Here is a 23,731-nt window from a genome sequence, read left to right on the forward strand (position 1 = left end):
GACCCCGTGGTGGGGTGACCCACTTCCCCTTTCGGGGTTTTGTCTGGCTGGATGAAGGGCCTCAAGGAGCCCCATCCTGCTGGGATGGGGAAGGAGGAAGAGGCCACTGGGGGTTCGGGGCTTCCCGGGCAGGAAGAGGGGTCTGCGGGCTGAGGGAAAACCCTACAACGGCTGGTGGTGTGTGTGTTGGGGGGGACAGGAGGCTGGGGAGGGGAGGCTGGCTCTGCTGGTGCCCTCAGGGTGGCCTTGAAGCTTGGAGACACCCCCCCCATGTCTGACCCCTTCCCCTCTCCCCTTCTTCACCCTCCTCCCTCTTCCTCCTCCACCTTCTGGCCTTTTCATATTGGACCCACATTCCAGTGCAGTACGAAAACAGGGCAGGCTTCCTTCCTGGGCAGGGCTCCAGCCAGGGATGGGCTATCTTCGGAAGGTCTCAGGGCCACTCCTGCCCTGCCCTCCCCTCCCTGCTGCAGTTACTTGGGGGAAAGGGGAGGGGTGAGGCAGAGGGAGGCAGAAGGGTCCTAGAGGCTGAGTCCTGCTCTCCTCCTGGGTTAGTGCTCCAAGCATGAAGCTGATGGAGCCATGAGCGGCTTCCCTGGACAGAGGAGCCCAGGGTCAGTCCTCAGCTGGAAACCTGCTGTGTGTCTCCGCCTGGTGTCTTGCCATCTCTGGGCTAAATCCTGACTAGGTACAAGTTTATATACAAGTCGTTGTTCTCCTCCTCCTCCCAGAGCTCTCCCTGTTTGGCAGGGATGGAAACTGAGGCAGGGAGAGCTGAAAAATGTGGCTCCAGCTCCTGCAATTCCGCAGGCTGCCGAGAGGGGGCGCTGGTCGGGTATGTGGCCTCAGGGCTCTTCCTGGGGAATCTCTGGGACTCAGGGCCTTTGCCCAGCCTGACTACAACAGAGGCAATCACAGCACCTCTCTCCTTGGATGGTGGAAAAGCTCCAGCCAGTGATATGCCTGTGAAAACCTGGCTGGTGTGTAGGCAGCTCTGTCCTGAGTGGAGGATGAAGGATCCAGTGGCACCCCCAGAGAGACAGGCTCCTGGGGACACCTGATGCCCCCCTCCCTGAAGATAAGATACTTGTCTTGACCTAGAAACCTGAGTGGCCTCTTGTCTCTCCTCCCACTGCCCCTCCTGCTGGCCTGGTTCCTGTACCCAGGTCGCATGCACCCCTCCAGGCTCTGCAGTTCTACCCTGAGTATGGCTGTCACCCGGGGGGGGGGGTGGATGGGACAGGGAACAAAAGCCTTTCTCTTTTTATTTTTTCTGTCCAGTTGGGAGGTCAGTGGCCCATAGCCCAACCTGCCAGCTACCCACTGAGGGATGCATTCTCCATGACCATCATTAAAACCAGAGCCCAAGGGAAAGACTACATTTCCCAGAGTCCCTTGCGGCCAGAGCAGACATGTGACCAAAATGGCCAATCAGATTTAAGTAGGCACACACACACACACACACACACACACACACACACACACACACACACACACACACACACACACACACACACACACACACACACACACACACACACACACACACACACACACACACACACACACACACAGAGGCATACCAGCTATCCAGCTATCTACTGTCTTAGGGACCCTTTTTTAGACCTGGGGTTTGCACTCAGGGCCTAGGTGCTGTCCCTCAGTTTGTGTGTTTGTTTTTCCTTAAGGCTGGCGCTCTACCACTTGAGCCACAGTTCCACTTCCAGCTTTTTGATGGTTCATTGAGGATAAGAATCTTGTGGACTTTCCCACTTTGGGCTGGCTTTGAACTGTGATCCTCAGATCCCAGCTTCTTGAATAGCTGGGATTACAGGCGTGAGGTACTATTTCCCATGTCTCTTACTAGCCAGAGAAGAAATTCTACCCCATCTCCCTGCGCATTACTGAGTCTCGGGACCTGGGGTGGGTGAGGAGTGGTGTGGCTGGAGGTGTACACAGTGGGGACCCCAAAACAATGCAGCAAAGGACCATCGTAACTAGGTGTGGGCCAGAAGGTGCTGGAACCTTCCAGAGCCCAGTGATGGAGTGAGGTGTAGCGTGGGGCTCCTGGGGCCCCCTTTTCCCATTACCTGGCTCTGATTAAAGGGTCTTGTCCTCCCCCACCCCCAACCCGGGATATAACCTGGGGAGCCATAGGGAGGCCTGGGAACCGCCATGCAGCGGTGGAGCCTGGGGTACTGAGTTCTGGGCCACGGTGGGCATGCGTGGGCCCAGAAGATTGTCAGATCCGGAGCGGGACAGGAAAGAGACGGTACGTGAACCAGCTGCGTGAACCAGGACGTTTATGGCCAGCGAGGCTGTCTGACAGCTCGGGGTGGGGGAGGAGTGGGGCGCTGCGGGCTCTAGCTAGTGGACGCAGAGCAGGCGGCCCCCCAGCAAGGGCAGGCTGGGGAGCCAGTGGTCCTGCGGGGGTCGGGGGTGCGCCGCAGTGAGATCTTCCCCCAGGGGTCCCAGGCGAGCTCGCCGGCTGCTACTCCAGGGCTGTGGGAGAGGATGGGGCAGGGGACCAGGCCATCAGTTAAATGGGGGAACCACCCCTGGTGCCCCCCCATCCTGTTGTCCCCCTACCCCAGCCTGGCCTCCCCCCCACCCCCCACCCCTGCTCAGCCGGTGCCAGGGCCAGGCAGCTGCCAAGTTCCGTGTCCTGGAGCGAGGGAGGAGCCTGACTGGGAGGAGAGACAAGGTAAGGCCCCGGCGCCCCCCCCCATCCCCAGGCCTCCCCCCAGTCCTGGCCCCCTCCATCCCTGGCCCCCGTCCTCAGCTTGGCTGGGGATGGCTGCTGGCCTTCCCACCCCTCATCCACATTCCATCACACACTGAGGAGGAAGGCTGTCTAAAGGGGATGGGGTGGGGGTGGGGCAGAGCCTGGAAGCTTCCAGTTTGAGGCAGAAACACCCTTGACTCAGTCACAGGACTCCTGAGAATCTGATGGGGGAGGCAAGACTCCAGACTTGGGAAATGGCCTGGTTCCCAGGATCTGAGTGACCTTCTAACGCACCATTCTACTGAGCAGGCCTGTCTGAGTTTTGGGAGCACCCAGTCTGATGGAGGAGACATGGCCCCTAATTTTCTAGGAGCTCCCAATCTGATGGAAGAGACATGGTCCCTAACTTTCTGGGAGCTCCCAGTCTGATGGAGGAGACATGGTCTTTAGCTTTCTGGGAGCTCCCAGTCTGATGGAGGAGATATGGTCCCTAACTTTCTGGGAACTCCCAGTCTGATGGAGGAGATACGGTCCCTAACTTTCTGGGAGCTGCCAGTCTGATGGAGGAGACATGGTCCCTAACTTTCTGGGAGCTCCCAGTCTGATGGAGGAGACACAGTCTCTAGTTTTCTGGGAGCTCCCAGTCTGATGGAGGAGACACAGTCTCTAGTTTTCTGGGAGCTCCCAGTCTGATGGAAGAGACATGACCCCTAGTTTTCTGCAAGCTCCCAGTCTGATGGAGAAGACACGACCCCCTAGTTTTCTGGGAGTTCCCAATCTGATGGAGGAGACACAGTCCCTAACTTTCTGGGAGCTCCCAGTCTGATGGAGGAGACACAGTCTCTAGTTTTCTGGGAGCTCCCAGTCTGATGGAGGAGACCTGACCCCTACTTTTCTGCAAGCTCCCAGTCTGATGGAGGAGACACAGTCCCTAACTTTCTGGGAAGTCCAAGTCTGATGGAGGAGACACAGTCCCTAATTTCCTGGGAGCTCCCAGTCTGATGGAGGAGGCTGTTGTCCTCATTCTTCCCATGGTAGGAAGGAAGAGAGGTGGCCCCATGGTGTAGGCCCACTGAGGTCCCTGGGGCACCCCTGTGCTCCGTCTCCAGCTGGGTGGGGGAGACACACACTCACCAGGCGCTCAGCCCCCCAATTATAGCAGAAGGGGTGAAACCATCTTGGGAGTCCACTGAGCTGCAGAAGATGCCTGCCCTCACCCTGTGAACCTCTTCCAAGTGTGGGGGGGAAGGAGGGTGGCAGCGGCCGGGCACCCCTGGGGGGATGTCTCTCCAGTCTGGTGGAGGAGGCCTCTGCCCTCTGACCTAGTCAGATGGAGGAGACAGGCGTGTTCCCCCCCCCCCCCCCGGCCCGTACACTCACGAGCCACCTGCAGCTCCACCTCCAGGGTGTCCGTCCTGCCCTGCAGGGTGACGGTCTTGAGGGTGTAGCGGCCGGCGTCGGTCAGGTTGAGCTTGGCGATGAACAGGGAGCAGTTGGCGAAGCCGACCTCGCGGCTGGTGTGCGCCGGCCCGGCGATCCAGTTCCCCGACGGCAGCTGGCTGAGCAGCCGGTTGGGCTCGGCGGCGGGCCCGCGGTACCAGGCGTACACCAGCAGGTCCTTGGGGTAGCCCTGCACGGTCAGCGTCACGTCCTGGCCTTCCGTGGGCTTCGTGGGCACCGGCACGATCATCATGGCCACCACCGCCGCTGGGGAGACAGAGAGTTGACTCCACGGACTCCAGCCTCCCCCGTCTGACTGGCACTGCCCATGGGGGTGCTGGGGGAGAGGCAGAAGGCGGTGGGCACGGGGAGATAGGTCACCAAAAGCAGCATCTCCCCCAAACCAGTGTCTCTTCTGTCACATGAACACCCTAAAGGGGTCAGGGTCTGTCTCCTCCATCAGATTGGAAATTCTAGACTGGGGGGTGGTGGTGGTGGTGGTGGTTGGCATCTCTCTACAACAGAGGCTTAGAATTTGTGACCCCCCCATACCATGTGGGTGTTGTTAGGTCAAGCGCCCCCCTCCCAGCATGTGGGGCACCCAATTCCTCCTCAGATTCAAAGATTCAAAAGGGAGGAGGCCGTGTCTCCCCCATCAGACTGGAAAACTCCATACTATTGCAGCTTGGGGAATCCCAGGTTTGTTTATTGATTGATTAATTAAGGGGAGAAACAGGCCTATCCTATCAGATGAGAAATTCCTAGAAAGAAAGAGGGGCAGGCCAGTACTCCCCCATCAGATTGGGAGTACCCCAGTGGTGGAAAATGGGCCTCCCTCATCAGACTAGGAATATTCTCCTCATTGTGTCTCCTCCATCAGAACAGAAGCACACCCAGGGATGGAGGGTGAGCATGGCCTCTTCTCTTGGACTGGCAGCTCCTTGAATGAGGCCAGGTCTCTACCATCTGACTAGCCTCTCCCCCAGGAAGGGAATCACAGAGTCAGTCTCTGTCTGTCTCTGTCTCTTCTGTTTTTGACCTACTCAGCCAGGGCTGGGGGGTCCCCAGAAGCCATCTGACCCGCCCGTGTCTCCTGCCGTGGCCCTGGGTGGGCGGTGGACTTACCTCTGTGGCCCCCATCACCATCTCTGCTCTGGGGTTTATTTGTCCCCCCCTTGGGGTGAGACCCAGCCTGTGTAGGGGGAGGGAAGGGCGGAGCACAGAAGGAGGGGGAGGACCATCCTGCTGCCCTCCTTCCCCCCTGGGGGGGGCGATGATCACCATTTAGGAGAGAAACCCAGGTAGAATTAACAAAGTCCTAATGTTCAAAGCCACCCCCCCAAAACCCCTTTACAGGGGGCGGTCAGAACCCTCTGGGACCCCTCCCACTCCCCAACAGTTCCATACCCCCCCAAATCTCTTCTGTCTTGCTCTCCCCCCTCCCTCCCCCAAGGTCAGAAGTGAAGCCTTTCCATCCACCAATGGCAGTGACTTCCGGTTGTGTTCCCAGCAAGGGGGGGGGCATGTGTGGCAGGACCACGTGACCAGGTGCTGGGTGGCTGATGGCCAGGGGGCATGGGGAGAGGAAAGACTCACCAGAGAGCTTGACCACCACGGAGGCAGACCCCGACAGCAGGGTCTTGGGGTTCTTGGCGATGCACGTGTAGGTGCCCTCGTGGGCGGCTGTCATGCTGGAGATGTTGAGCTGTGCGCCGCCGCTGCTCAGGGCCTTCCCGTTGAAGGCCCACACGTACTGGGGCTCTGGGCACGAGCGGGCCACACACCACAGCCCCAGCGACGCGTTGAAATCCACCTTGATGGTACAGCCAGTGCGTGTGGTGGAATCTTGCAGGATGGCCACGCGCTCAGGTCCAACTGGTGTGGGGGCGGGCAGGATGGAGAGAGAGAAGGGGTGGAGGGCTGGAGTGCACAAGTGCTCCCCAGAGCTTTCTACCCCACAGCCAGGGGCTGGGGAAGCAAGAAGTCCTGCCTTTGTGGAATCCACTTGGTCTCTGACTCACTCCAGGGTGGTTTCTATTTTATTTCTATTCTTCTTTTACATTTGGGCCAGGACTGGGACTTGAACTCAGAGCTGGTGCTCTACCACTTGAGCTACGGCTCCACTTCTGACTTTTTTGGTGGTGGTTCATTAGAGGTAAGAGTCTCAGGCACTGCCCAGGCTGCCTTTGAACCTGATCCTCAGATCTCAGCCTCCTAAGAAGCTGGGATTACAGGTGTGAGCACAAGAGCCCAGAGCAAGCTGAGCTATTGAAGGGTCTTGCTGGAAGATTCTGGAATCCTCTGATCTTAGGTTTCCTAGATCACCCATCCTCATGGTGCTCAGTGGGTTTATTTTCCCTCCTGGGATTTTATCTATGCCACAAGGTGCTGTGTGGGGGCTTCCGGATGTTCAGTCTTGTCCCTCCACCATTCCTGCCTCTTGTGTCCTTTCAAGGACATGGACTCCTGGGTCCTCTGAAGGTTTCACTATGCAAACCTAGGCTCACCCTGAACTCCTTAATTAGCCCAGGCTGGCCTAGAACTCACAATCCTCCCTCCTCAGCCTCCTGGGTACCAGGACTACAGACATGCGCCACCATGCTCGGCTGAAGTATTTTGCTCCCGACTAAAGGGTTACTCGAGGCCCTAGGCCTTAGGTGGCTCATCAGAACCAGGGTTCCTTAATCCCGTTAGGTTCTTCCCCGGGGACTGCCTGCTGACTGAGCCCACGCCCATGGCTTCCCTCTCCCCGCCTCAGTTTCCCCATCTGAGACAGTGATTCTGGGGCTGAAGAGGACTTACAGTACACAGTCAGGTTGAGGGGTTCGCTGCGGCTGATGCTCACGGGGTTCCACACCTCACACTGGTAGGCCCCGGCCTCTTCCCTGAGCACCCCCCGCCGGGTCAGCACCCGGCCATCTGGGGACAGGCCGAGGCGGACAGGAACAGGCAGGGTGCCACCATTGAAGAACCAACGGACCTCAGCCGGGCTGGGACTACTGCAGGTCAGACGCAGAGTGTCCCGCCGCTCCACCAGGGCCGAGTTGTTGGCTATGACCTTGGGCTGAGCCAGGATCTCTGTGGAGGGAGAGGCAGAGGGGGAGGGGACCGGGCACCACCTGCTCTGGGGGGCAGCTTCAGGCCTGGGGGAAGGGGTCGTGGCCTACAGCATGGGCGTGGCCACATGGTGGGGGATGGCCCACAAAGAAGGAGTGGCCTGGGATGCTCATGGTCTGGGATGGGGGCGTGGTCAGAGCAGGCCAGGCCTATGGGAGAGATCATGGCCTGATGGGCATGGCCAAGTGAATGGGCGTGGCCAGATGCTGGGCGTGGTCGACCGTGGGCTTGGTCTTTAATGGGGACATGGTCAAAGTGGGCATCAGAATGAGGGGTGATCTGCATGGGGGGCGTGGCCCAAAGGAGGGGCATGTGGCCTGCGAGAGAAGGCGTGGCTTTGGGGTGTGGCCTTTAGGGGCATGACTGCATCTTTGTGGAGAAGATACAAGAATTAGAGTTTATAAGGCAGGTTGAAATCCTGGAAGCCATCCTGGAGGTAGTCAAACATTTCAATGGTTTTTTGTTGTTTTTTTTTTTTGGGGGGGGGATGTTTTTTGTTTTGTTTTTTAATTTTCTTTTTCTGCCTTTAGTTTTTTTTCTCTTTTTCTGGTGCAGGTCATAGGGCTTGAACTCAGGGCCTGGGCGCTGTCCCTGAGCTTTGGCTCAAGGCTAGTGACGCTCTAGCTCTTGAGCCACAGCTCCACTTCCGACATTTTCTGAGTAGTTTATTGAAGACAAGAGTCTCACAGACTTTCCTGTCCAGGCTGATCCCCCCCCCCCCACCAAAGGTTTGAGAAGGAGGGGAGAAAGCCTGGCCGGCTGGGAAGGACCAATGGGAGTGTCTCACCATAAACCTGCATGTGTCCGTAGCCCACCTCGGTCTGAAATTGCCGGTTGAGTGTCTGCAGGATGTAGGTGCCGGAGTGGCTGGGCAGGGCGCCCTGGATGTCCAGGCTGCCGTCGGGGCGCACAGCCTCCCGTCCTGTGTGGGCTGGGCCAGGGGTCTCGTCCCCTGTGCTCACGATGTAGCTGGACACCAGGTAGGTGAGGCTGAGCGTGGGCCCCGCGTACCAGTTGTAGGCCAGCAGCTCCCCCTGGAGCCCGCGGACCACCAGCGACACGTTGTCTCCTTCGGCTGGCTGGGCCGGCTGGGGGGTGATGGAGATTTCGGCCCCCACATTCAGGATCAGAGCTGAGAAAGAGAGGACCGGGGTCAGGCACAGTTGGATGGGATTCGAACCTGGAGCTCGCTGGTCCTTTGCAAGGAACCACCTACAAATTCTTTTTTTTGGGGGGGGGTCCGGTTGTGGGGCCTGAACTCTGGGCCTGGGCGCTGTCCCTCAGCTCTTCAGTTCAAGGCTAGCGCTCTACCACTTGAGCCACAGCGCCACTTCCGGCTTTTTTCTTTTTGCTTATGTGGTGCTGGGGAATCGACCCAGGGCCTCATGCATGCAAGGCAAGCGCTCTACCACTGAGCCACCTTCCCAGCCCCACCTACAAATTCTTTTTTTTTTTTTTTTAATTGTATTTTATTTTATTTGAGCCACCTACAAATTCTTAATTGGAGTCTGTCTGTCCCTCTGCCTGGCTTCTCTCTCTTCTTGGGGGGGTGGGTGGAGAATTGAATGGCCTGGAACAAAGATCCAGCCTGAGGCTTGGTACACAGCTGGTGCCTACTAAGTGCTTCACAAAGCAGAAAACTGGGGGAGTTAGGGGACCTCCCAGGGAAGAGGGTCCAGGACGAGGCTTAAAGTGCCCCCCATACATATATACACATGAATTATTATTATTATTTTTTGGGTCCGGTCGTGGGGCCTGAATTCTGGGCCTGGGTGCTGTCCCTCAGCTCTTCAGCTCAAGGCTAGCGCTCTACCACTTGAGCCACAGCACCACTTCTGGCTTTTTTCTTTTTGCTTATGTGGTGCTGGGGAATCGAACCCAGGGCCTCATGCATGCAAGGCAAGCGCTCTACCACTGAGCCACCTTCCCAGCCCCATGAATTATTATTTTTTTTATCTCATTATGGTGGCCTCAAACTCAGGATCCGCCGCCTCAGCCTCGGGAGTGCTGGGATTACAGGTAGGCACCACGATGCCCGACACTACAGCTCCTTATTAGCAGTTCCAGGTCCTGATGCCCAGGTCAGGCCTTGTAGGTGCCACAAGCAGGGATGGGACCACTGTACCCCACCACCCAGGGGACAGAGAAGCCCCAGATACCCCCACCCCACCCCTCCAAGGGCTGGTTTGAGAGTTGAGTGAGGTAAAACAGCGTGGTTGGGTGAGAGGAGCTTTGGGTCCAGCAAGAGGCTCTGCCACTGTGTGCTGTCAGTCCCTGGGCAGGGGCCTCCCCTCTCTGAGCCTCAGTTTCCCTGTCTGCAAAATAAGGTCCTTTAGCCCAGGGAGAGTTCAGGGACACATACTGCCCTTGCGACCTTCAAATGACCTTGACACATCCTGACAGGCTGAGGGTGAGAGGCTGAGGCTCAGGCTGCAATCACCCCAAAGCCCCATCCTCAGGGAAGGGAACCCCGATGCGCCAGGCTTCCCTTGCTGCACTGGGGTTTGTCACAAGAGCCTGGGTGCTGGGGCCACCCCTTGTCTGGTCCTCAAAGCCCCCAGTGTCCCCCCCCCAACTCCTGGTATGTCTGTGGTGGTACTGCCCAGCTGGGGATCTCTTGAGAGACTCTCCCTCCCCAGCCTGCTTGGGTCCCCCCTTCCCTGGGCTCCTGGAGGGGTCTGAAGAGGCTGGGCTGTTCCTTGCTCACCACTCAAGAGGAGGCAGAGGCACGGGGCCGGCGCCATCTTCCAGCCCCCCCGGCTGCTCCTGGCTCTTGGCGATGATGGTGTTGGGGTGCCGTACCCACAGACCCCGCAGGCCCTTCCTGGCCGGTGCTCGGCTGCGTCTGCCCCCGGACCTGAGAGGGCTCTGCAATTTGGAGCTGGGGAGGTCACCTGAATTTGGAGGGATCAAGTCACCAAAGATCTGAGGCCCCATTTGGGGACCAGGGCGGGCGTGGCAGGAACAGCCAAAGGCCACGACCCCAGCCAGGCCTCCTGGGGCTGCTGCCTAAACCTGCCGGTGCCAAAGGCCCAGATTTGGTGCTGGGAGAAGAACCAGGTCATCGGGAGGGAGGGAGAAGAAGGGACAGGGCAAGATTGCAGGGCCCCAGGGCACCCCGTGGCCTGCGTGGGGGCCATGGTCACCATATGGAGGGGCAAGGCAGGGGTGAGCAGTGGCGGGTGGCTCTCCCATCTCCGCTCTTCAGGTAAGTCCAGATGTGGTCTCAGGGGACAGGGATGGGAAGGAAGGGGATGTGCCTGGGGGCACCTGGGGGTGCTCAATGGAGGAGCACTTGCCTAGGATTCGAAGGCCTTGGCTTCCATCACAAACAAATGACTCTGGAGGTCTGAACCTTTTACAAATGAAGAGGCTCAGATCTGAGGGTCATAGGTTCGGAGCCATCCTGGGCAAGAAAGTCCATGAGCCTTTTTTTTTTTTTTTTTTTTTTGGGTCTGTCCTGGGGCTTGAACTCAGGGCCTGGGTGGTTGTCTCTGAACTCTGAGCTCTTTTGCTCAAGAGCCACAGCTCCACTTTGCTGTTTTATTTTGAGTAGTTATTTGGAGAAAAGAGTCACATGGGAACTTTTCTGCCCGGGCTGGCTTCGAACTACAATCCTCATATCTCAGCCTCCTTAGTAGCTAGGAAGACAGAGGTGAGCCACTGGGGCCTGGTTTTCTAGGAGACTCCTATCTTGAATGAACCACTAAAAAAAAAAAAAAAAAAAAAAATCCCAGAACTGGAGCTGGGTCTTAAGCAGTAGAGCACCAGCCTGGAATGAAAAAGTCAGAGACAGAGCCTGGGACCTGAGACTGACACACAATAAAAAAATAAACATGAAAAGAGGAGTGTATTTGCTAGGAGTTGGGGAAATGGGGGATTAATCAGGGGATTTGGGAGCTGGTGGCTCACGCCTGTCATCCTAGCTACTCAGGAGGCTGAGATCTGAGGATCACGGTTCAAAGCCAGCCTGGGCAGAAAAGCGTATGAGACTCTTATCTCCATTGAACCACCAGAAAACTGGAAGCAGAGCTGTGGTTCAAAGTGATTGAGTGCTGGCTTTGAGCAAAAGAGCTCAGGAACAGCACCCAGGCCTGGAGATCAAGCCCCACGACCGACTTAAAGAAAAAAAGGAAGGGCAGGGATTGTGTGTGGGGGGTCTGTGGATTACACTGGGGTGGCAGAGGGGTTCTGGGAAGGCTCTGAGCTGGCGGGGACTTCCTGCCATCCGAGCGGTACCAGATATTGATGGCTCTGGGTCCTGGCGCCTCTCTGGACCTGTGGACACCGGCTCTGGGCGGGAGGCCATACCTGCCTCACCTGTCCTGGCTGCTCCCACGTGTGCTGTGTCCCGGGCCGCCCTCTTTGGTGGGGGGGGTCAGGGGAGGGGACTGTTGCCCTCCCCACCTGTAACCTCACCTCACCCCGTCCAGTCCTAGCCCTGGGACTGAGTCCCAGAACCTGTGATGATGTCTCTCCAATGTCCCTGGGCTCCTGTGACTCACCTGTCCCCGATCGCCCTGGGCATCCCGGCCAGGCCTCTTATCAGGGAAGGCGCAGTGACTTACACCTGCCTCTTCTCCTTCTCCGTTCTTTCTCTCCCTCCACCCTCATCCTGTTCCAGGCAGCTTTGGGTTGTCTTTCTGCCACCCTTCCAAGCCCCCATTTCCAGGGTCCCTTCCCTCCCCCAGGGTGCAGAGAGAGGGGGGGGAGGGAGAGAGGGAGAGAGGGAGAGAGAGAGAGAGAGAGAGTCTTTCTCAAACAGAAACCTGAGCTGGGCGTGGTGACGCATGCTTGTAATCCCAGCACTTGGCAGGCTGAGGCAGGAAGATCACGAGTGAGCCTGTGCCACAGAGCACAGCTCAGTGTCAAGCAGCAACAAAAAGATAAAAAAAAAAAAAAAGACCCTAGCATTCTGCTTAAAAGAATTAAAAAATAATAATATTTTACTTTATTTTATTTTTTCATGTGGTACTGAGAAATCGAACCCAGGGCTTCATGCATGCTAGACAAGCACTCGACCACTGAGCCACATTCCCAGCTAATTTATTTTTTTGGTTGGTGGTGAGAATTGAACTCAGGACCTGGGTACATTCCTGAGCAATTTTGCTCAAGGCTAGCACTCTACCACTTGAGCCACAACTCCACTTGTAGTTTTTGAGTGGTTCACTGGAGATAAGAGTCTCCTGGGGGCTTTTCTGGCCAGGCTGGCTTTGAACTGAGATCCCCAGGTCTCAGCCTCCTGAGCAGCTCCCAGCTAAAAATAATGATAATTAAAACAGAAACTCCTGTCTTTCCTCTGCTCGAATCCTGCTGTGGCTCCCCAACCCCCAGTCCCTTGGGAGAAAATTCAGGGTTTTCACCATGAATCTTTTGTGCCCCCCCCAAGTGGCTTCATAGAACCCCTGTGGCAAAAGCAGACTGGTGGGCCAGGTGCCTGTAACTCACACCTGTCATCCGAGCTACTCAGGAGGCTGAGATCTTGAGGATTGTGGTTTGAAGCGAGTCGGGCCAGGAAAGTCCGTGAGACTCTAATCTCCAATGAACCACCAGAAAACCAGAGGTGATGCTGTGGCTCAAGCGGTAGAGCACCAGCCTTGAGTGAAAAAGCTCAGGGACAGTGCCCAGGCCCTGAGTTCAAGCCCCAGGATTGGCACAAAAATAAAACAAAAACACCAACCAACAAGCAAAGCAGACTGGTGGTCTGGCTGTCCTGATCTCTCTCTGACAGTCCTAGACCTGGGTCTCACGAGGTTGCCCAGGCCGCCGATCTGGGGACTCCTGGCCCCGAACCCTCCTCCTGCCCCAGCCTCCACAGGAGCTGGGGGGGTGGGGGTGGGGTCTCTGCCATGGTGGCTTTACTCCAGCCCAACCCAAAGCAGCCAGGCTGCAGAGGAGACCAAGGCTCAGGGCCACGGCCTGGCCAAGAGGCGGCAGGTGATTTTCTGCTGGGCCATCTGGGGACACAGCCCCATGACCTTATTTTGTCCCTTATCTCACCAGTCCCTTGGGGAGCTCAGGGAGGGGGTGCCTGCCCCCCCCCATCACTGGCTTTATCAATATCTGTCTTGGAGATGGAGCCAGGCTGCGTGGTGGGTGGGGCCTTTCCTCCCCAGTCACCAGGGTTTGAGGGGGGCGTGGCCTCTGAAATAGGGCGTGGTCTCCGGGGGTGGGTGTGGCTGCAGGCTGGGAGATGGGAATCCAGGCCTCCTTCCAATCATTACTCACTCACCTGTGGAAGGGGGTGGGGGTTGGGGGAGGGCTGGGCCTTGTCTTCTTCCATGGCCTCCCTACAGCCAAGGCTGGGGCTTCACCCCATCATCGAACGAACCTTCATCTTCAGAAAGACAAGGACACAGGGCTGGGAAGGTGGCTCAGTGGTAGAGCGCTCGCCTCGCAGGCATGAAGCCCTGGGTTCCATTCCTCAGTACTATATACACAGAAAAAGCCAGATGTGGCGCTGTGGCTCAGGTGGTAGAGTGCCAGCCTTGAGCCAAAAGAAGCTCAGGGACAGTGCCCAGGCTCTGAGTTCAAGCCCCAGGACTGGCCAAAAAAACCAAAACAAAACCTGACACCTAAAGTCAGGTAGTGGCAAAGACTGGGAGAAGACACCAGAAAACCAGGCAGCAGATGGGGGAGGGGGCCCACCTTCCTCCAGAGGTGACCGGGAGCCTGTGGATATGGGGGGAGGGGGGAAGGGGACGAAGAATGTGTTCTGGTAGCTGGCATGGCACGTGTAAAGGACCTGGGGTCGGGAGGTTTAATGAGCTGAGCATGGAGGGGGCTGGTGTTGAAGTAAGGAGGTCAGGTCTGGCCAGTGCCGTATTGGCCATATGGTGGATGGTAGGGTCTTCCTGCTGGGGGAAGGACCCCCCCCCCCAATCACCTGCCTTGCCTTGCAGGTAATGTGCCGGCTCGGATCCCTGGAGGCAGGGGCAGGCACTTGGCTGATAGATTTGTTTTTTGTGTGTGTTTTTGGGGTCCGGTATTGGGGCCTGAACTCTGGGCCTGGGCACTGTCCCTCAGCTCTTCAGCTCAAGGCTAGCGCTCTACCACTTGAGCCACAGCCCCACTTCCGGCTTTTTTCTTTTTGCTTATGTGGTGCTGAGGATTCGAACCCAGGGCCTCTGGCATGCAAGGCAAGCACTCTGCCACTGAGCCACCTTCCCAGCCCCTTGGCTGATAGGTTACTGAATCTGTCAGTCCAGTGCCTGAGACTGCGAATTTCCTGAGGATCTGCCCCCTGCCCAGACCTACTTAGGCCCAGACCAGCCTAGCCGCTGGGACTCCATGCCACATGAGTCTCTGTGATCGTGTCCCATGTCCTGTCTCCTGGCTCATCTCCAGTCATCACGGCGTCCCAAGTCAGCTCTCCATTGGAGCTGAATTGGCTTGTTGGTATTGTTTTGGTTATCTCTTTCCTCTTTATCATGTTTCCTAGCTGTGTTATGTGTATTTGCATGCTACAAGCCTTGGTAATAACTGGCGGCCTGCAGCCTGTTAACTGTATAATAAAGACTCCAATATTCTATATTTTAGAGTGCGGCTTCTGGGATGATTTATCTTACAACAGCATGTCAGGGGGAGGGAGGAGGAGGGACACACACACACACACACACACACACACACACACACACACACACACACACACACACACACACACACACACACACACACACACACACACACCCTGACTGGAGATGGTCATGGTCTCTGCTGCCCCCTGCTGGCCGCAGGTGGAAGTCCATCCTGCCCATGGCCAGGAGCCCTCACCATTCTGGGATGACAAAGTGTCGGGGACACCTCATCTGACCCCAGTATCTCAAGCCTGGCCTCCAGGGGCCTGCTGCTCCCTTCCCTCCCACAGCTCCCATGGACTCCAGACTGGCCTCAGCCACCACTTCCTTCCCTCCCGTTGTTTTGTGGGTTTTGTCTGAGACTGGGCCTAAAATTCAGTACCTGACGCTTTCACTCATTGGCTGGTGCGTGACCACCTGAGCCACGCCTCCAAACCCTGTTTTTTTTATTCCAGAACAGTTTTTTTTTTCTTCATCAGTTGTGGGGCTTGAACTCAGGGTCTGGATGGTGTCAGATCTCAGCCAGGATGACAGGCTGGAGCCACAGCACCTGGCTCCAAAGTAAGTTCTTGTTTTTGATCAGTCGTGGGGCTTGATCTCTGGGCTTGGGCGCTGTCCTTCAGCTCTTTGGCTCAAGGCTGGCACTCTACCACTTGAGCCACAGTGCCACTTCTGGTGTTCTGATGGTTTATTGGAGATAAGAATTTCACGAACTTTCCTGCCCCGGCTGGCTTTGAACCATGATCCTCAGATCTCAGCCTCCTGAGTAGCTAGGATGACAGGCGTGAGCCACGAACACCTGGCCTCCTAAACAAGTTTTATAGAGGTATAATTTTCCACACCACACAATCCATGCATTAATGATTAATGGTTTATTTATGTTGTGGCAGTCCTGGGGTTTGAACTCAGGGCCTGGGCGCTGTTCTTGAGCTTCTATGCTCAAGGCTGGTACTCTGCCACACAAGCCATAGCGTCCCTGGTGAATTGTTCTCTGGTTCATTGAACATCAGAGTCTCACAGGCTTTCCTTTCCGGGCTGGCTTTGAACCATGATCTTCAGACCTCAGTCTCCTGAGCAGCTGGGATTACAGGCGTGAGCCACTGTGTCCCACCTTCAGAGTGGATTTTGAGGGCACTGCAGCTTTTGGGGGGTGGACGGAGTCAGCTATGGGCCTCACCCCTGCGTGGTGAAGGGAGTCTGGGGGGCTGGGGGAGCCGGGCCATGCTGTCCCATCCCCTCGGGGCCCCCACGCTGCGGCCAAGGTCCTTGCAGCCTTGGCTGTGGTGCCCCTGTTCACCCCCAGAAGATGGTGGGGGCTGCGCCATCAGGCAGTTGGTGCCAGCTGACAGTAAGGGGCCGGGTCGGGGTTGAGCAGGTCCTGGGGGGCAAGAGAAGAAGCCATGATGGGGGTGGGGTGCAGACAGCCAGGATGCCAGAGTCCCCCATGGGGAGAGATGGGGGTGCGGGACAGGGCCAGAGACACATAGGGGCAGACTGGACAGTGTATTTCTCTTTGTAGGGTGCTGGGCTTTGAACCCGGGGCCTTGCACACGCTAGGTGAGCTGTCTACTTTTGCCTTCCCCCTTGGCAAGAGGGGTGGAGCGGGCCTGAGGCCTAGTCCACATAGGGGGAACCAACCCGCTGCTGTGAGACCCGGGGCCGGTGTCTTTCCCTCTCTGGGCCTTGTTCCTTTTGTGTAAATCCAACACCTGGGAGGGACGGGCCTGCCCAGGACCCTCGGGGATCCCCCAGGGTGAGCGTAGCCCCCCCCACCCTGACTGCCCTCACCCACCTTGGCTCCAAGAGGCACCCCCCTTTGTACCTGGTAGTGTTGGGGTTCTGGCTGTGGCTGTGGCTCAGGAAGTGGGGGCTGCAAGAGAACAGCATGGGTGAGCCAGGCCCCCCAATATCCCCAGCCTCAGCCCCTGCGGTCCACATGATCTGGGTGCTGTGTCCATTGGTGCTCAGTGTCCTTAATGTCTGGAGGGGGGGGAACTGTCCACCGGCCCCACCTCAGCCCTGTTTACCTCTGTGTGTGTGTGTGTGTGTGCGCGTGTGCACGTGTGCCAGACTTGGACCTTGAACTCAGCACCTGAGCATTCTTCCTTTGCTTTTGTGCTCAAGACTAATCCTCCACTTGGACCACAGCTCCACTTCAGGCTTTTTGCTGGTTCATTGGAGTTAAGAGTCTCCTGTACTTTTCTGCCCAGGCTGGCTTCAAACCATGATCCTCAGATCTCAGCCTCCAGTGTAGCTGGAATTACAGGTGTGAGCTACCAGCACCTAGCTGTTATTTTGTTTTGGAGATAGGGCCTAGAACTTGCCATTCTCCTGCTCCAGCCCCATTATGCCTGGCTAAGCCTTTGCTTGGTACATTTCTCTCTCTCTCTCTCTTTTTGTCGGTCGTGGGGCCTGAACTCTGGGCCTGGGCGCTGTCCCTCAGCTCTTCAGCTCAAGGCGAGCGCTCTACCACTTGAGCCACAGCAGCACTTCTGGCTTTTTTCATTTTGCTTATATGGTGCTGAGGAATGGAACCCAGGGCCTCAGGCATGCAAGGCAAGCGGCTCTACCACTGAGCCACCTTCCCAGCCCCAGATTTCTCCTTTAAAAAAAAGAATTAAAATCATTTATTTTACTCACTCTTCCCGCCTCTGTTTCCCCATAATACAGGGAAAATCTCAGGATCACAGATGATCACAGACAGAAAATAGAGCTGCCTGCCAGCTCCCGCCTTGTGGCTCCCGCCTGTAATCCTAGCTACTCAGGAGGCTGAGAACTGAGGATCCCAGTACCGAGCCAGCCCAGGCAGGAAAGTCCTTGAGACTCTTATCTCCAAGGAACTGCCAGAAAGCTGGAGGTGGAGCTGTGGCTCATGTGTTCGAGCACCAGCGTTGAGTGGAAGGGGTCAGGGACGGTGCCCAGGCCCTGAGGTCAAGACTCATGACAGGCACCAAATTAAAAAATAAGAAGACTCAGGATAGACTCACTGCAGCTGGGGTCAGGAGCAACACCGGGGATGGCATCACTTCATACACGTTGCTGTCACCTAGACGGAGGACAGAAGGGGCCCTGGGCTTGCTCTACCTCCATGCCCAACTGTGACCATCACAGTCCCAGTCCCATTCTTGCCCTCCTGGGGCCTGTGGGAGGCTGACCCAGCTCAAGGAACCACATTTGACTTGGCTACACACACACACACACACAAACACACACACACACACACACACACACACACACACACACACACACACACACACGCTCAGTTTGTGGACTTGTGAGGGATGAAGTCAAGAAAGACAGTGAGAGGCCGGGCATAATGGCTCACACCTGTAATCCCAGCTTCTCAGGAAGCTGAGATCTGAGGATTGATGCTCAAAGCCAGCCCCAGAGATGGGGGCGGGGAGGGGAGGAGGGAGTGGGGGAAGAAGAGGCAGGAAAGCCCCAAGAGACTTTTATCTTTGTCTAACCAGCCAAAAGCCAGGAGGGAGGCGTGGTTGAAGCGGTAGGGCACCGGCAGAGCAAGTTAAGTGTGAGTTTATGAAGGGTCTTGGGCCCCATGCTAAGGAGCCTGAACCTTGTCCCAAGGGCGCTGGAGAGACTGAGTGGGGATCTTGGAGGTGGAGTGTGGTTTGGTGGAGGCTTGGGGGGAGGGTCCCCAGAGAGGTGTGGGTGAGATAAGTGGGGCATGGCAGGGGGGGTGCTCCCGGCTCACCCGTATCACGATTGGGTCTCAGCTCTGGCTTCTCCCTGGCTGGCATCCTGGAAAGGCACAAGGGAAAACTCATTAGACCAGTCCCTGCTGAGGCCAGGCCCAGCCCGGCCAGTAGGGGGAGACAGAGAGCAGAAAGGCAGGCCTGGGAGATTCTGTACCTGGAACTTTGCTCCCCCCAGCTCCGTGTCACCAGGAGGTAGGCGAGGCCACCGATGAGAAGACTAGCCACGGCCAGAGGGCCCACGATGGCTGCGGCTACCACCCCGGCGTTCATGGGCACGTGTGCAGTGGTGGGCTCCGTGTGTGTTCCTTCTGCAGGTGACAAAGGACCATGTGAGGCTCCCCGGGGGGGGGGGTGGCCTTCCACTCCAGTGTGTGAGGTCCTCGGGCCAGCTTTCTCTGGTTTTCCAACCCCAGCATTCCACCCTCAGGATGGTTTATAAAACTACAGCCAGGTGCTACACACTGGTCCTCCCAGCACTCGGAAGGCTGAGATCAGAGGCTCTGAGTTCAAAACCAGCCAGGTCAGAAATGTCTATGAGACTCTGACCTCCAATGAACCACTCTAAAACTGGAAGTGGGGCCATGGCTCAAGTAGTAGAGCACCAACTTTGAGCCAAAACAACAACAACACACACACAAGTTCAGGGACAGCACCCAGGTCCTGAGTTCAAGTCCCAGGACAGGCACAGGACAAAAAGAAAAGTCAGATGTCCCCTGCTGTCCCCCACCCTGCCCCCAGTGCCTTTCCCAGAGCTGCTACATGGGTAGACATGAAGATGGTGGATGGCCTGCATTTCTCAGGATCATGCAGACAGGGGGCGCTAAATAAGTCCCGGGCTCGTGAATGCATGACTGAAGCCAGCAAGATGGCGGTGTTCTTTGGAGTGCATCTGGCCTTGGGCGTTTTGCCAGTTCATGTGAGTGGAGACGGACCAAGGCCTTGCACGCCGTGGGCGCTCCGTGTGTGTTGGTGGGAATGGTGGATCCTGGCGTGTGGCAGTTTCTAGGGGAGTCACCAGCACCCCCACTTCGTCCCCAACCCCTCCTCCACTCACCAACCACCTGGACGTGGGCCTTGGCCCTCATGGTCCAGACCGCGTTGACGGCCAGGGTGACTTGGTAGAGGCCACTGTCCCCGGGCTGGGCGTGGCGCAGCAGCAGGGAGCCATTGGGGAAGCCGACCATGTCCCTCTGCCCCATGGCCTCTCCGTCCCTCTGGGGCCGCGGCAGCTCCGGGATGTAGGTGAACAGTCTGGTACCCCCGTCTGTGGTCTCCCCCAGGTACCAGGTGACATCCTGGAAGGTGCTGGGGACCCCGTGGAGGGACAGGAGAAGATCCTGGTTCTTCTGAGGCATTTCTGGAATCTTCTGGATGCTGAGGGAGGCCTGGGAGCATTGAGGCAGCCACAGGACCAGGACAGAAGCTGTGGGAGGAGGACAGGGAAGCGTGAAGGGAGTGGGGCCTGAGCTTGCAGTCAGGGCTGGCAGGGACCACTGCCATCCCCCTTTCTAGAGACCTTCCCTCTGGCTGCATTGCACACTATGCTGGGATCGATTAGTGATGTCTGCCCTGGGTGCGGGTGTGGGAAGATTGGTCTGGATACCACAGCTTGTGTGCTGGGATCCATTAGTGATGTCTGCTCCAGATGCAGGTGTGGGAAGATGGCCCTGGGTAAACCACAGATTCTCCATCCTATTCTCCCAGAAGGCTTTTCTGCCCTGAGATGCTGCCTGACCCACTCCACAAACACTGGGAATCTCTGAACTCATTCAACCCATACTTATAAGCATATACATGGATATCAAGTGTAGGATGATGGATATCAGCCAGACAGGATTTAAATTTCCCTAGGTTTCAGCTGTGCATGGGTGGCTCACGCCTGTAATCCCAGCTACTCAGGAGGCTGAGATCTGAGGATGGCTGTTCGAAGCCAGCCCAGGCAGGAAAGTCTGTGAGATGCTTGACTCCAATGAGTCCCAAACACCCAGAAGGAGCTGTGGCTCAAGTGGTAGAGCACCAGCCTTGAGAGGAAAAGCTCAGGGACAGTGGCCAGATCCTGGGTTCAAGCCTCAGAATGGGCACATGGATGCACATGCATACATGCACGCGCATGTGTGTCCACACACACACACACACACACACTCCCCTTGAATTCTAGTGGCTGGGGATTCAATAGGAATCAAATCAGGAGGCTGAGATCTGAGGATTGAGGTTCAAAGTCAGCCTGGGAAGGAAAGTCCGTGAGACTCTTATCTCCAATGAACCACTAGAAAACTGGAAGTGGCGCTGTGGCTCAAGTAGACAGCGCCCAGGCCCAGAGTTCAAGCCCCACAAAAAAACAAAAATAAATAAGTGAATAACCAACAACAATAACAAACAGGAATCAAAACCCATATTTCTGACCTAATAGAACATTCCAGAGATGAAATGGAGAAGTGATTCTGCTGTTCCACCCCCTGTGTATGGCTCCCTGCTTATTCTCATCATGTTACCTTCTCCAGTAATATTCCCTTTTTCTGAGGAGGAACCTCCTCCCCTTCCCCGACCTGGGTTCAAGTCCTACCTTCTCCAGTCAGCCTTCCGGTTTGTTCTTACCTGACAGGAAGAGGCTGTTCGCCAGGTGGCCCTGGGGGCCAACAAGGGGCCCCATGTGGCGTCCGTTGGCGATGCCCAAGGGTCCCAGTGTGTCTGTCGTGTCTCCGGTGGGAGCTTCCCAGGGGACTCAGGAACCCAGCGCGGCTGCCTGGTGCCTGCCCGCACCCCACAGTCCTGTCACGGCCTCCCCAGGCTCCACCTGCCTGGAAGCAGGGACACTGGTTGAACCAGTTCCCCGCAGGTGACTGGGAAGTTCACCCAGGGGCTTTCCCCAGCCTCCTCCTAATTACACACACCCCACCCCTGCTTCCCACCGCACAGCTGGGGAAACTGAGGCTCAGGAAGACTGGCAAGGTGGCTGGGAGCAGAGGTGGAAGTTCATCCTCTGACCCGCCTGCCCCAGGGCTCGCTTATAACCTTTTCAGGAGCATTCATTCAGCCCGGGCTGGTGGCTCACGCCTGTAATCCTAGCTACTCGGGAGGAAGAGATCTAAGGATTGCGGTTCAAAGCCAGCCTGGGCAGGAAAGTCCAGGAGACTCTTATCTCCAATGAGCCACCAAAAAGTCAGAAGTAGAGCTGTGGCTCAAGGGGTAGAGCGCTCGCCTTGGGATAAAAGAAGTTCAGGGATGGTGCCTAGGCCCTGAGTTCAAGCCCCAAGATTGGCATACATAGATACACAGAGACTATCATTCATTCATTCATTCATTCATTCAATTCATTCCCAGTACCCAGTCCCTGACACAGTGGTGGTCATGGCTCCTGCCCTGGAGAAACCAAGGGGGCTGAGAGGGCTTCCTGGTGGAGGCGACATCTCAGCTACGACTTGAAGTGGCAATACCAGTGGGACAAGTTGGTGGCTGGGGTGGAGCGGGGCCTCCGGGGCAGGGGGGACAGAGCATGCAAAGGGGCAGAGCTGGTGTTCCAAGTGCATTGTGGGGACTGGCAATTGGGGGGTGGAGGGAGGAGTGGGGAGAGGCCTTGTGCCACTGGGGTGGGGGGAGGGGTCCCTGCAGTATTTAGACTTGAACCCAGGGCCTCCTACGTGCAGGGCAGGTGTTGCAAGCCTTCCCTTCCTCCTGACTGGGACTTGCTTTGTAACCAAGACTGGTTTCAAACTCCCGATCCTCCTGCCTCAGCCCCTGGGTGCTGGAGTTATATACATACACACCCAGCCTTGGCTGTGCTTTGATTCTTTTTATTTTTTTTGTGCTAGTCCCGGGGTTTGACTGCAAGGCCTGGGAACTATCCTTGAGCTTTTGTACTCAAGGTTGATGCTCTACCACTTGAGCCAAGGCGCCACTTCTGGTTATCTGGAGGTTAATTAGAGAGAAGAGTCTTACAGACTTTCTTGACAGGGCTGGCTTTGAACCTCAATCCTCAGATCTCAGCCTCCTGAGTAGCTAGGATGACAGGCGTGAGCCACACATACCTGGCTATAACTCTGTAAGCCAGGCACTGTGTGCTCATACCTGTAATTCCAGAGACTCACGAGGCTGAGATCTAGAGGATCAAGGTCAAGAGCCAGTCTGGACAGAAAAGTCCTGGACACTTCATCTCCAAAGTAACCAGAAGAAAGCTGGCCTGGAGCCCTGGCTCAGGTAGGAAAGCACCAGCCAAACAAGCAAGAGCAGTGAGCATGAGGCCCTGGGGAGCACGGTGGTGACCCCCACTGTCTGGAGGGGTTCCCCCAAAGTCCTCCTTGCTGCAGTTGTGTGATTTCTTACCTGCCCCTTGGGAAGGTGATGCAGTGATTTATTTGCAAGCTAAGCTGCTCTGGATTTTCCAGTTCTTCCAGTCATTCATTCATTCATTCAGTCTGTCAGTCAGTCTGTCTGTCTGTCTCTCTCACATACTTCCATCAATTTTATCAAAGTCTTTTTTTTAAATATCAAAGTCTTATTCAGAGTATTTAGAAGAGCTTTTCTGAACCCCCCTTGCCTCCACCTACCTGGGAAAGAAGCAAATTACAATTTCTTCAGCCTGGGTTGTTGGCAGGTCTGTGTGCAGGCAGCAGAGGACCAATGGCACCAGGAACCCAGGTTTTAAGTGGGGGGAGGGTCATGGAGCAGAGCTGAGCGCACTGGTTCCATCATGAGATGTCTTGTGTGAAGCAGGAATCAGGGGGCATCCTGGGGCAGCCCCTCACCTCTGAGGACAATGGGCACTTCTCCCTGGCCGGTCCCCATGGCGTTAGTGGCATTGCAAGTTGTGACCTTGAAAGTCCTGTTGATGGCCTCGTTCACTGCAGCAATCTGGACCTGGGTACCGGACCTGAGCTGAGCCGGGCAGAGTCCCCAAGGTCCTGGCCCAGTGATAGATGGGTAAGGAAGAGGAGGCCTCCACTGGCGGTCCAAGTAGGCTGGCAGACACAGACAGCCTCAGGCTCTGTGTGATACAAGATGTGGCTTTTCTGAATCACCAGGATCCTGCTTATCCTAAAACCCTGTGTGTTTCACCACGTTGCTGAACTCCCAACCTCTTCCCCCTCCTGTTTTTAATTGGACGTGTCTGTGCCATTCCCCATATGGCCACCAGGGGGCGTGCAGCTAGTCCATTTAGC

General features: G+C 56.5%; 2 protein-coding genes across 2 annotated transcripts; both read right to left on the reverse strand.

Annotated features, from left to right (window-relative positions):
• Positions 1-2,367: 2,367 nt before the first annotated feature.
• Ceacam16 (CEA cell adhesion molecule 16, tectorial membrane component) lies at positions 2,368-16,184 on the reverse strand. The gene is made up of 9 exons (XM_070000427.1): positions 16,037-16,184; positions 13,931-13,954; positions 9,990-10,176; positions 9,645-9,712; positions 8,070-8,414; positions 6,968-7,243; positions 5,762-6,040; positions 4,113-4,432; positions 2,368-2,502 (listed from the first exon to the last, which is right to left on the reverse strand). Exons 1-9 carry the CDS (start codon positions 16,182-16,184, stop codon positions 2,368-2,370), a joined length of 1,782 nt encoding a protein of 593 aa, XP_069856528.1.
• Ceacam19 (CEA cell adhesion molecule 19) lies at positions 16,139-23,357 on the reverse strand. The gene is made up of 8 exons (XM_070000428.1): positions 23,318-23,357; positions 21,171-21,284; positions 19,630-19,998; positions 18,730-18,883; positions 18,572-18,618; positions 17,847-17,905; positions 16,682-16,729; positions 16,139-16,237 (listed from the first exon to the last, which is right to left on the reverse strand). The coding sequence occupies exons 1-8, from the start codon at positions 23,355-23,357 to the stop codon at positions 16,184-16,186; spliced, it is 885 nt and encodes a 294-aa protein (XP_069856529.1). The 3' UTR covers positions 16,139-16,183.
• Between the last annotated feature and the right edge of the window lie 374 nt (positions 23,358-23,731).

This window comes from Dipodomys merriami, unplaced genomic scaffold (genome assembly GCF_024711535.1).
Source record: "Dipodomys merriami isolate MVZ:Mamm:240054 unplaced genomic scaffold, mDipMer1.0.p SCAF_57, whole genome shotgun sequence".
NCBI classification, from domain to species: Eukaryota; Metazoa; Chordata; class Mammalia; order Rodentia; family Heteromyidae; genus Dipodomys; species Dipodomys merriami.